The sequence below is a fragment of the Chiloscyllium plagiosum genome, chromosome 31, assembly GCF_004010195.1.
Source record: "Chiloscyllium plagiosum isolate BGI_BamShark_2017 chromosome 31, ASM401019v2, whole genome shotgun sequence".
NCBI classification, from domain to species: domain Eukaryota; kingdom Metazoa; phylum Chordata; class Chondrichthyes; order Orectolobiformes; family Hemiscylliidae; genus Chiloscyllium; species Chiloscyllium plagiosum.
In genome coordinates this window covers 18,578,234-18,590,582 of record NC_057740.1, presented here as the reverse complement: position 1 = coordinate 18,590,582, position 12,349 = coordinate 18,578,234, and the positions used below count along the sequence as shown (strand labels likewise).

Here is a 12,349-nt window from a genome sequence, read left to right as displayed (position 1 = left end):
CTTTCCTATAGCTCAAATCCTCCAACCCTGGCAACATCCTTGTAAATTTTTTCTGAACATTTTCAAGTTTCACCACATCCTTCCTATAATGCCGTGACCAGAACTGTATGCAATACTCCAAATATGGCCGCATCAGAGTTTTGTACAGCTGCAGCAAGACCTCATGGTTCCGAAACTCAATCCCTCAAACAATAAAAGCTAACACACCATATGCCTTCTTAACAGCCCTATCAACCTTCATGGCAACTTTCAAGGATCTACATACATGAACACCGAGATCTCTCTGCTCATCTGCACTACCAAGAATCTTACCATAACCCGGTACTCTGCATTCCTGTTACTCCTTCCAAAGTGAATCACCTCACACTTTTTCACATTAAACTCCATTTGCCACCTCTCAGCCCAGCTCTGCAGCTTATCTATGTCTCCCTGTGACCTACATCATCCTTCCATGCTATCCACAACTCTACCAACCTTAGTGTCATCTGCAAATTTACTAACCCATCTTCTATGCCCTCATCCAGCTCATTTATAAAAATGACAAACAACAATCGACCCAAAACAGATCCTTGCGGTACCCCAATAGTAACTCCAGCATGAATATTTCCCATCAACTGCCACCCTCTGTTTTCTTTCAGCTAGCCAATTTCTGATCCAAACCACTAATCAACTTCAATCATGTGCCTCCGTATTTTGTGCAATAGCCTACCGTGGGGAACCTTATCTAATGCCTTACTGAAAGCCATGTACACCACATCAACTGCTTTATCCTCATCCACCTGTTTGGCCACCTTCTCAAAGAACTTAGTAAGGTTTGTGAGGCATGACCGACCTTTCACAAGGTAGTAGCTGGTCCTTGAATAAGATCTACATTTCAACTGTGCCCATCCCCTGCAGTTTCCTTCCCCATCCTATGCATCCTAAATCTTGCCTAATCACATCGTAATTGCCTTTCCCCCAGCTATAGTTTTTGCCCTGCAGTATATACCTATCTCTTTCCATCACTAAAGTAAACATAACCGAATTGTGGTCACTATCTCCTACCTCCAAATCTAACACCTGGCCGGTTTCATTACCCAGTACCAATCTAACACAGCCTTGCCCCTCGTTGGCCTATCTACATTCTATGTCAGGAAACCCTTCCGTACACATTGGACAAAAACTGACCCATCTAAAGTACTTGAACTATAGTATTCCCAGTCAATATTTTGGAAAGTTAAAGATCCCCCTAACAACTACCCTGTCACACTCACTCCTATAGAGAATCATCTTTGCTATCTTATCCTCAACATCTCTGGAACTATTTGGAGGCCGATAGAAAACTCCCAACAGGGTGACTTCTCCTTTCCTGTTTCTAATGCCAGCCCATACTACCTCAGTAGACGAGTCCTTAAATGTCCTTTCTGCAACCTTAATACTGTCCTTGACTAACAGTGCCACCCCCCCCCCCCCCCCCTCCTTTTAGCACTTTCTCTGTTCTAAATCCTGGAACCTGCAATAGCCACTATTGTCCCTGCTCTACCCATGTCTCTGAAATGGCCACAACATCGAAATCCCAGGTACCAACCCATGCTGCAAGTACATCTACCTTATTCCGGATAATTCTGGCTTTGAAGTAGACACTCTTCAAACATCTAAGAAATTCCTTCTTGTCTTTGACTTCAAAAGCCAACTTCCTATCTGAGATTTTGCTATCTGGTCCTAGACTTTTCCACAAGGAGAAACAATATCCCCATACTATCCTGTCAAGCCCCCTAAGAATCTTTTGTGTTATAATAAGGTCGTCTCCCATCCTTCTAAACTCCAATGAGTTTTTTACAACCTACTTAACTTTTCCCCTTAAGAAAATCTTTCCACATCCAGGATCAGCTGAGAGAACCCTTTCGGGAAGCCTGCAATGCTAGTGTTTCTTTCCCCAGATAAAGGGACCAAAACTGTCCCCAGTATTCCGGATATGCTCTGATTAGTGTCTTATATAGCCAGAGTCCCCTACTTTACTTTATTATCTGAGATATAGAATACAAGATCAAAGAGGACATGCTGGAATTTGTATAAAATGCTGGTTAGTTTGCTGCTGGAGTACTGCATGTAATTCTGGTCACCACATTAAGGGAGGATGTGATTACACTTGAAAGGGTACAGAAGAACTTTGCTAGGATGATGTCTGGGTTGGAGGTTCTGAGCTCTGAGGAAAGATTGGATAGGCAGAGCTTGTGTTCCTTGAAGCAATGAAAGTTGAGGGGATCTGACAGAGATGTACAGAATTATGAGGGGCACAATGGGTTGGGTACAAAGGCACTTTTCCTATCAGTAAAGAGGTTAGTTACAAGTTACCAATAGATTTAAGGTCAAAGATAGAAAGCTAAGAGGAAAATTGAGGAGAAATCATTTCACTTGATGCTTGGTGGAATTCTGGAATTCACTCCTTGAAGGGTTTATGAATCATAAAGTCTCATAATATTTAAGTGGTAGTTAGATATTCACTTGCATTGCTTTAGCCTCCAGGAATGTAGGGCAAATGCTGGAAAATGAGATTGGTGTAGTCAGATCTTCGATAACTGGCTTGGATGTGATAGGCATGTTCGTTAATCTTAAATCGCAAATTCTCCTTCAAGCACTGTATTCAATCCTTTTAAAGACCATTGATTTCACTGAACTCACCGCAAACCTTTGCTTGTCCCTCTGCAACAATAAGGTTCCATCCCTTGTTTTCTTTTTCTCTCCAAAGTTCGTGAACAAGTCACCCAACCTTTCACTGTTTGCAGATCTTCAATCCAACTTCCATCCCTTTACAGCTCAATACCAAACTTACCCATTCAAAATCACAAACTACATTATTTGTGATTGTTTTATTCCTTCTCAATCCCTCTGCAGCATTTGATACAGTCAACAATATAATCCTTTCTAAACACTCCTCTGTTGACTAGCTCCTTCAGACTGCTCTCAGCTGTTTAATTATAGCTAGTAATCGCTTTTTCCCTAACCTTATATCTGTTCTCTAATTTTTTTGACGTACAGTATTGTTACATTGATTCCTGTTGAACTTCATCTACTATTGTTTCATCCATGACATATTTTGTCCAAGCCACTTTGTTGATCTGTGTTTTCTCTTTAAATTCAATTGTTCCTTCCTGACTAGCTGTGACTGAGTATTGTTTGACTGCAAGTTTTGTTTTGATGCAAGAGTAAATGTCCAGATGTTCATTAACATTGTCTAACTAGGTAAAACTGAGTAGAGGGCTTCTCTTTGATCCACATCTCTCTGGCACACATTATATCCTTACCCTCTGAGGGAATACCACAATGTGTGCAAACCTAACATCTGCTTAATGTAAAGAGGTTAGAGAATGATGATGTTATAAGGGTCAGTTTCAGTCTTTGTGGGGAAGAATGTAGAACTTCTGGAAGGGAATTTGGGGCTTATTTGGTTATTAAAATTCCAGGACATTGGTCAAAGAACTGACTGAGCCACTTTCTGAACTGCACAGCATTTTGTGCATCAAAACTTCATGATGGACATGTCTGCCTTTCATATTTTGGAATGTCAATCTGATAAACTGTGATCAAGACTTTCTCATGAACTGTATTAGTAGAGAACGGTTTGTGTGCATGTTTGGGGGATTGTGGGACAGCTCTGCTTACCAAAGATCCTTAGATAGCACCTTCCAAACCCACAACCACTTCACCTAGAAGGACAATGACAGCAGATACTTGGGAACCCCATCACCTGCAAGCTCCCCACCAAGCCACTCAACATCCTGACTTGTAAATATATCACTGTTCCTTCACTGTCGCTGGATCAACATCCTGGAATTCCCTCGTAAGGGCATTGTGGGTTAACCTACAACACATGGACTGCAGCAATTCAAGAAGGCAGCTCACCACCATTTTCTTAAGGGCAACTAGGAATGGGCTAAAAATGCTGGCTGGCCAGTGATACCCACATCCCACAAGTAAATTAAAATAATAAAATCCACGGTATTCCATTCCTACCTCACCTTCCCTGCCATTTGATTAATTGGGCTCAGAGGAATTTCAATATTTCAGATGGGCCACATAGTCAGCCATTCATTGCATCAAAGTGATACTCATTTCAGGTGGTAGGAAGGAATTTGGTTTGACACCCGAAAGCAAATTGGTCTGCAGAACTAGCTAAGGTTTTATTAATTAATAATTTGCCTGTTTCAAAGTCTGGAAAGTGGCAACTTAAAATTGGTTCACATTTTAATATACTTGCCTATATTTGAACAGATACATCAGATTCCTGTTGTCGCTTCTGAGGAATAATGTAAGAAGTAGTGAGGATCAAAGTACTTTGCTTTGCCCACTATTCTTCCTCCAGCTACCTGGAAATTTTGTAACCATGACAAGCCACATGATTCTAGATTATAGAATGAAATTAATACTTTCAGAAAATCCAATACTTACCTGAAACAGTGGGGCTTAGAATTGGACTTGGAAGCACCCATTAATTGTACACAGCTGATATAAAATGCACCAGAAACTATGTTAGTCAAGGAGTTATTCCACATCGCTAAATCCATAGGAAACAGCAGAACCAGGAGATAGGGACATCAATCAGCATACAGTTCAATTTTGGAGCTCATCACTCCCCTTTGATCCTCTCCTAACCTCCCACACACATTGACCATTAAAGACCCATCCAACAAACTCGACACAAAGTGACCACCAACCAGTTATGAATTATTAGCTGATTACTTCTTCTAGGTGCTGCTGCTATTCTGCACATTTTGTATTGTGCCATATGTGTGAAAAGTTTCACTTGCTACAAGATGCATTTGAGTCATGGTGAAATAATTTTTTCACAGCTTATGCACACATCTATTTCTTCCATACAGGAGTGGCTGAAAAGAAGGGACCATGAGGGTGGTACGAGCAGAGGTCACACAGGGCAGGACAAGCTGCTAGAAGAGGAAGGAAGAGAACAGGAAGCAGGGTCTTAAGCAGAAGGCCACACCTACCCAGAGTTTTCAGGTCACAAATATACTAACTCAACATCAGTGACTACCAATGTTCGGGATCTCTAAGGGGGTCCTCACTGAACTCTGTCAACTGCTGCAGCCTCAACTCCAACCTCAAAGCAAGGCAAGAATCACATTGTCTTTGCCTGTGAAGGTGACTGTCGCGATGAAGTTTAATGACTGGCCTCCTTCTAAACTGGAGTTTATTAACAACACCTTGCATTTTGCAGGGTACTGCCAACGGGGGAAGTCACTGTAAGAAGACAAATGGTTTCATCAAATTTTGTCTTGCCACACAGAAGATGCCCAGTTTTAACCCAATCAAACCCACCAATGGCACAGGGTTAAAACTGGGTCCAAGCAATCAGAGTGAGAATGAAAGCTGGCAGGTGTTGTGGACTTTAGCAGGCCACATAGTGTCATTAACTGTGTGCCAATGACTCCACATGAATGTTGCTTCTTATTCACTCAAGTCAACACTGTTATATATCTGAACAGAAAATAATTTCATTTCCTGAACATGCAATTGCTATGTTTCTATGCACATTGCATTATACAGGACAGTATCTGGTATCCTAGTCACAGTCAAAATGCATTCAATCTGCAGCAGTCCTCTGTGACTGTTGGCTTTCAATCACTACAGCCTTTGATGATATAATCCATAACTAATGATCCATAGACATGAATGAAGCTGGCAGAAAATAGGAGACATAAAGCCACAAGATACCTGATAGTGCAGATTACTGCACTGTGGACACAATGATTCTACTACCTTTACTGCTGCAGTGTTAGAATACTTGGTTTAACAGGTCTCAAGATTTGGGATCTTTCATGCTGGAAAAACTTGCCATCATCATCAAAGCATATGTTCCAATCCAACTGAATCATCGTACAAGAATAAATTTGAGTATTACAGATAAAAACAGATATGGTGTCAAAACCTTTTATATTGCAGTGTTCAGGACAGTTTCACAAGAATACCAAATTTCAAAGGAAATGACAATTTGTGCTGCATGGGAAGAGGGTGTTGATTGGTTGGCAACTGGACTCCGATTGGTAATGGCATTGCCATGGAGATTGGACTCGGGAATAATTCAATTCCCAGCTATGTTTAAATTTAAACCAGATAAGTCAATTCTGATTGGTCATGGCATTGCCATGGGAAAGTAAAAAGGGAATGGCTGTTTCCCAAGCGAGGATAAACCAATTACCATTGTACAGCTAATAAACTAAAATAGATATAGGGAAGAGGAACATGTGGGATTTTAGAAAGAGGATTAGTGATGAGTGTACTCTCTTCTTCAATGGATTCCGTACCCACTCTGACAATAGCCTCAGAAAAACCCTTCTAATAATGGACTGTCCCCAGCACCATCTCCTCTATAGAGAATAGAATGTCCAGGTTTTTGTGTCCCTGTTTGTTAAGCTCCTGCTGCTTTCAGTTGTGTGACATCCTCTCCTGGAAAAGAAAAGGAGGTATGCCAACAAGTACATGGCTGAATTGCTGACAGTATGTTCAAGTTGTGAGATGTGGGCATGAGGATTGCAACTGTGTTGAATGTGTGAAGATGAAGTGAACCATACAGCGTTAGTTATAAGTCCTGATTGGGAGCTGAAAGGTGGGATGTGGTGATTTAAGCAGTGATGAGGTAAGTAATGCACTTGGTGGGATATGGTGTTTGGAGATGCATTCACTGATTTTGACCACTCATTTGAGGGCGTTAAGCTTCCTGAGATCAATCCTTGGAGCTATACTCCTGACATTAACCTCTGCAGTTCCTTGTTCCTACTGCCTTTCATCTACATCTCCTCTACCAAGACGAGCAGTGCAGAATCCAAACATCTGGGGATTGGGACTGCATTCTCCCATGGTCTGCACTCTTCTCCCCTTTCTCTTCTTCTACTCTTTCCAGGTGAAGTTCAATTTTGGAATGATTTCTGGCACCTGCTGCAGCCAGAGTGCTCTTTTGAGTGTGGGATAGCTTTAAGAAGTGCAAGTTACCAACAACAGTGCGTCTCCGGCTAATGTGTCAAGTCAATGAACAGTATATGAAGTTCGGTCTGAACCTACAGAGCATCATAATGAGCAGTCGTCAAACTGCTCGCATTCCACTCAACACAACCAGGTAACCCGTGTGCTGTAATCCCCCACCTATTTTCGGATACTAACCAATTATAGCCCTGAATTCTAATTAAACAACAAAATACAAACATACCAGATTATAATTGCAACCAGTCTCATGATGGCTTCATTAAGGCAGTCAAAAAACTCCTTCAGTGCCCGGCCTTGCTGTTTCATATTGCCGATTACCAAACCGAAAGCAATGGAGAAGACAACGAGGCCCAATGCATTCACTGCATTGGAAGAACCAGCAACTGGAATAACCTCCTCAACAAACATCAACTCCTCTAAATTTTTGAATGCTTCAGTTATGTTTTCTATCATGGATGGTTCAGTGGTGGTTGTAAAATTGATAGATGATGATGTCGGTCTCAAGATTTTTCGTGTGCCATAATTTGTTTTGTACTGCAAAAGACAAAATATTATGAGTGTTACCATTCAGAGACTTACATTTCTTCTACTTTTCCCCTATTTATCTCTTTCTTACTTTGGAACATGGGGAAGGAAAAGAACATTCCGTACTCTTGAACCAATTCTATCAGTCAAGTAGATCATGGCTGATCTGTACTTTTATTCCATTTACCCAACTTACCTCCATCGTCCCAACACTGGACTAGCAAAATGAATTAACATTACTCCTCTCTGGAAATTAGTTTCAAGAACTGAAATGGGAGGAAGTGTCATGGACTCACAAAGCACATTAGGTGGCTGGGAACAATATCAACAAATGGATTCAGATGAAAATGAAGGCTAGAACCTGTCTTCCAATTCTTCTTTAACCAGGTTCCCTATAGCACCATTTCTTAACTTCTCAGGCAATTGCCGAAGTTTATTTTCTTTAAACCTCCTGAGAGTATGAAAATAATTTTCTGTCCTGATTTTACATCTTGCCAAACATTTCCAAACCTTGTTTGAATTGTGACACCCACTCTGCTACCCCCTTTCAGGCTTTGTCTCTTCTGTTGCCACTTCTTCCTGTGTTATAGTTTGCCTCCATTTGTCTTGTTGAATCTCAGTGGATTTAACATTGTCGAGGAGACTGTGTATGGCTTGTTTCAGAGGGCATTCTGTTCTCCTTATACTGCCAAACATTGTTCTAATGTGCAAGTGGTTGTTTCTTTAAAGGAAATATAACACACATATTCTATTCTTATGTGTATAGCTGACACTTTCCAGTATGATCATTTTGTTTGGCACAGCTTCTTCAGCGGGCAAGTTCATCATGCTGATGGTAATGATAATAGCTTGCTGTGTTGAGGTTAACTGAAGGCTGCTGTTGATGGAACACGTCTCTCTAGGAGTGTCTGGAGAACTGCAAAGCCCTTTAGATTTTAAGATGTTGTTCATCACACTCTAGTAGAGTCTGAATATGAAACTAATTAATGTGGTGCCAGTAACATTCTTAAGGCAGCAAATATACATGTAATCCCCTATGATTGTCTGATCACTCCCTGTGATGTACATATGGACAGTTATTGAAATAACTCAGCTAATACGAAATATTATACAGTCGAGATATGGATTTGAATGTATGTGTTAGATTTCTGTATGTTCATATCTGCAATGTAATTTCAAGGCTCAGGTCGTTTCTCTCTGTTTTTAATTGGCAAAAATGTCACAATTGCATTAACAATAATATCAGGTGCTACTGTACTATACCTGGTTGGGATTATTTTGAATGCATTAATACATGGCTATTACAATGATGCTACAATTATCAGTACGGTACAAGTCGTTCTGCAATAATGCATGTTTCGTTAATGCGAATTTGCTGTAATGCGATTGATAAATTGGGGACACTGTTTCTAAAGCGCAAACTTTTAAAGCATGTATTAGTTATAATGTGATTCCGGTCCCATTTGTTTAACTGGTGCTAATGTTACACAATTTTCTTAGAATTTGGATTTGCTTGAGAATGGAACCACTGCATTATAGCAGGACCAATTGTACTAGTATTTCTGCAACTGTAAAGGACTAAGGATTAAAACATATGGCATGGCTACGGGAAACTGACTTAAAAATTACATTTAGTAAAATCTACAGTAAGATGAATTCTTTCTCAGGATAGAAATGGCAAGGTTTAACATGATTAACTCTCTTCACAACAACTGCTGATAAAGAATACATACACCTAACAGTCACTATCCTGGAGATCATTATGATAACAGCTAGCACTTGAGTACAATGTCAATTCAGATAAGTAAAACCACAATCTGATAATGGGACCTACGCACCAAGTCTTATTAACTTTTTGGACGCAATGCCTTTGTGAAACAGACTGCCCAGAATGATTGTGGCCGAGCCCTAGTTTTTCAAGAACAAGTTAAAAAAAACTGTTCTTGGAAGTTGGCCAGGCAACTAAATTACAATGGGAAGGCCTTCTCACTCAATGTGGGATAATGATTAGTAATGGTCTATAATTGAAGCAATGACCAAGCCACCTATAATCATACGACACCAAAAGATACATGGCAAAGATCACAACCTAATCTAAATGATTACATATGTTAGAACAGAGATGTAGGTATCAGTCACCTCCAGGTCAAACTCTTTGTGAACATAATAAGTATCACCCACTTGATCATTAAAATATATATCGCCTTGATGTTTGAGAGCCTTTTTAAAAAAAATCTAGTTTTTGTAATAAGATTGAAGATTCAATTCTCTTGTAGAAATTAGAGCTAATTATCTGCTATTTTCAAAAGATTATTTAGCTTTGTGATTTATACTCTCAGTATAATTATATGCTTTCTTATAATATTAAAGTTCGGTGTTTACTTACAATTTAAATTGTCTCATCTAATCTTCTGTTGGTGGGGGATTTCTGAAGACCTTTGCAATGTTTGGGAAAGTTACAATCTAGCTTAAAAAAATGCTTTTCAGACTATAGCGAAGAAGCCTTGACTGATTTCCTTCCTGGGGTGGAGAGCTAATTGGACTCTTAGGGTTCAGATAGCATGTCCTACAGTCAGCTCCTTCTGGCTGAAGTTGTGGGAAATTAGTTGAGAGGTACATCTGATCTTTTTGGCTCCAGGTGAGAACTTATGATTATAAAAACATTTTGCAACAACCTTTCTGCACTTTACTTTAAAATCACCAAAGACTTTTCAGGGGGAGTAAAAGAGGGAAATTTTGATATTGATTGATAGTATAAGGGTATAGTTTGACACAAGAGTTAAAATGATAGGAGAGAGAAAGCAAAATAGAGACAGAACGGTCACAGACAGGAATTTCTGAGAGCACTGCGTGGATTATACAGCCAATGTGCTGAAGTGGGACACTCTGGAGGCCAAGATCATAAGACTGAAGGCTACAGGAAGGAAAGTGAACCCTGAAGAGACGAGTGAGGCCATAGAGAGTTTTGAATATGAGGACAACTATTTAATATTGGATATGTTGAAAGGCCGGGAGCCATGTAGGCGAATGAGAACTGAGATGACTGAGGAGCTTGATTCTACATGGGACAAGGTACAAGTTGGTTGGAACGTACCAAGCGCAGTCAAAGTGAAACCAGCCAGAGGGCATTATAGTAATCAGGGTGAATTAACTGTCATATGTTAAGGGAAATATAATTGAGTTATAATGTTTTCCTGCATAACAACAGTGGAGTACACAGCAATGTGTGAAGTAACGTCAACAAAAACAAGAAACATTTACTGAATAGTTTTCAACGGTAATTTTTTTGGAATGCTTAGAAGAGCTAGATGATGAAATCTCAAGGACATGAAATGTTAACTCTGTTTCTTTCTTTCCAGCTGCTGTCTGACCTGTTGAGTACTTCCAGTATATTTTGTTGTCAGATTGCCAACAACCACAGAATTTTGATTTTTTTTTCCATAAGTTTTCGAATAGTTTCTGGAAGAAGAAATATACTGGGTTCCAAACTCTAATTGGAACTGGAATGGATTATATGCCTCCCTAAGTCTAGATATCCTTAAGCTGCATCTTCAATCTACTGGTGACAAAATCAGAGTTGGAATATGATGTGTTGATTAAAGATAGTGAGCTTTGGAATGTTCAGCAAAAAACATATTTAAAAATGTCAGTGCCCAGTGGACGATCTGTTGAATGTAATTGATTCCTTTGTGGAATCAATACGATTGTTTAGAAGGATTTGGGCACCCTTCCAGAAGGGAAACATTGCCAGTTCTTGGTATAGATACATCTGAGGACTTTAAAGGGTATACTAGCTTGAACCATCTCAACCCTCCGAGAAGTTTCCCTCCTCAAGAAAAGACTAGGAATCATTTCGAAACAGATAAAAATTTGAGGCTTTGTTTAGTAACTACTCACCTGTTTGAAACAAGCCTCAACTAGATTGGGTGGGAACATATTCCTGTTGAATATAAAAGGGGAGAATTAGTACAGTGATAAGAGTTATGCATTTGTTTTTCAGTCCGTGCTGTGATATGTATGCTGTTGCCCTACACTTTGGATTAAGAGAATGATGAGAGCATATTGAGAAGTATAGGGCTGCCTTGGACGGTTATATCAAACCAATCTAAAGCTATCATTAAGCAAGTCTTAAGTAAAATATTTTAAAACATATTTTTTAGATTACTTACGGTGTGGAAACAGGCCCTTCAGCCCAACAAGTCCACACTAACCCTCCAAAGGGCAACCCAACCACAGAATGTCCTGAATTCCAGGAGCTATGCCTGTTGCGAGCAGTGTAAAGTAGGATTTCAATGCAGCAGCTTGCTACTCCATCATTGGAAATTGGCTACAACAAACACAGAAAATGCTGGAGAAGCTCAGCAGGTCTGGTAGTACCTTTGAAGAGAGAAACAAGAGTTAACATTTTGAATCCAGAACGACTTATTCATCTGAAGAAGAGTCATGCAGACTTGAAATGTTTCTTTAACTCTATTTCTTTCTACATAGATGCTGCCAGACTTGCTGAGTTTCTCCAGCACTTTCTTTGTTTGTTTCAGATTTTCAGTATGCACACTTACTTTTGCCAAAGTCATCAATGGGACTTAGTCAATTTGTTGGCTGCTCCTTTATTTAGCTGCCTTTCAGTTGCTGTTTGGATATATTGTGGCACCCATTGCTGTTGTACATCATATACACTTACTTCACTCAGAAGTAAAGAAAAATTGCTAGTGTGATTTTGTATGAAAGCAAGAATTTGCCATTGTTTGCACACTGAGCAGAACTTATAGGTTTTCTGGAGAAAATCCACTAATTCAGCCTGTATTGGGACTGACAATGGAAAGGTTGTTGAGTGGAAGAAGCACTCAGC

General features: G+C 39.8%; 1 protein-coding gene across 1 annotated transcript in view; it reads right to left on the bottom strand.

Annotated features, from left to right (window-relative positions):
• The window catches only part of slc1a6 (solute carrier family 1 member 6), a 97,002-nt gene that overhangs the window by 14,931 nt on the left and 69,722 nt on the right, over positions 1-12,349 (bottom strand). Inside the window, exons 5-6 of the mRNA XM_043721091.1 lie at positions 11,398-11,440; positions 7,199-7,509 (exon numbers count right to left, since the gene is read on the bottom strand). Of these exons, the coding sequence (XP_043577026.1) occupies positions 7,199-7,509; positions 11,398-11,440 (354 nt within the window). The remainder of the gene's footprint in view (positions 1-7,198; positions 7,510-11,397; positions 11,441-12,349) is intronic.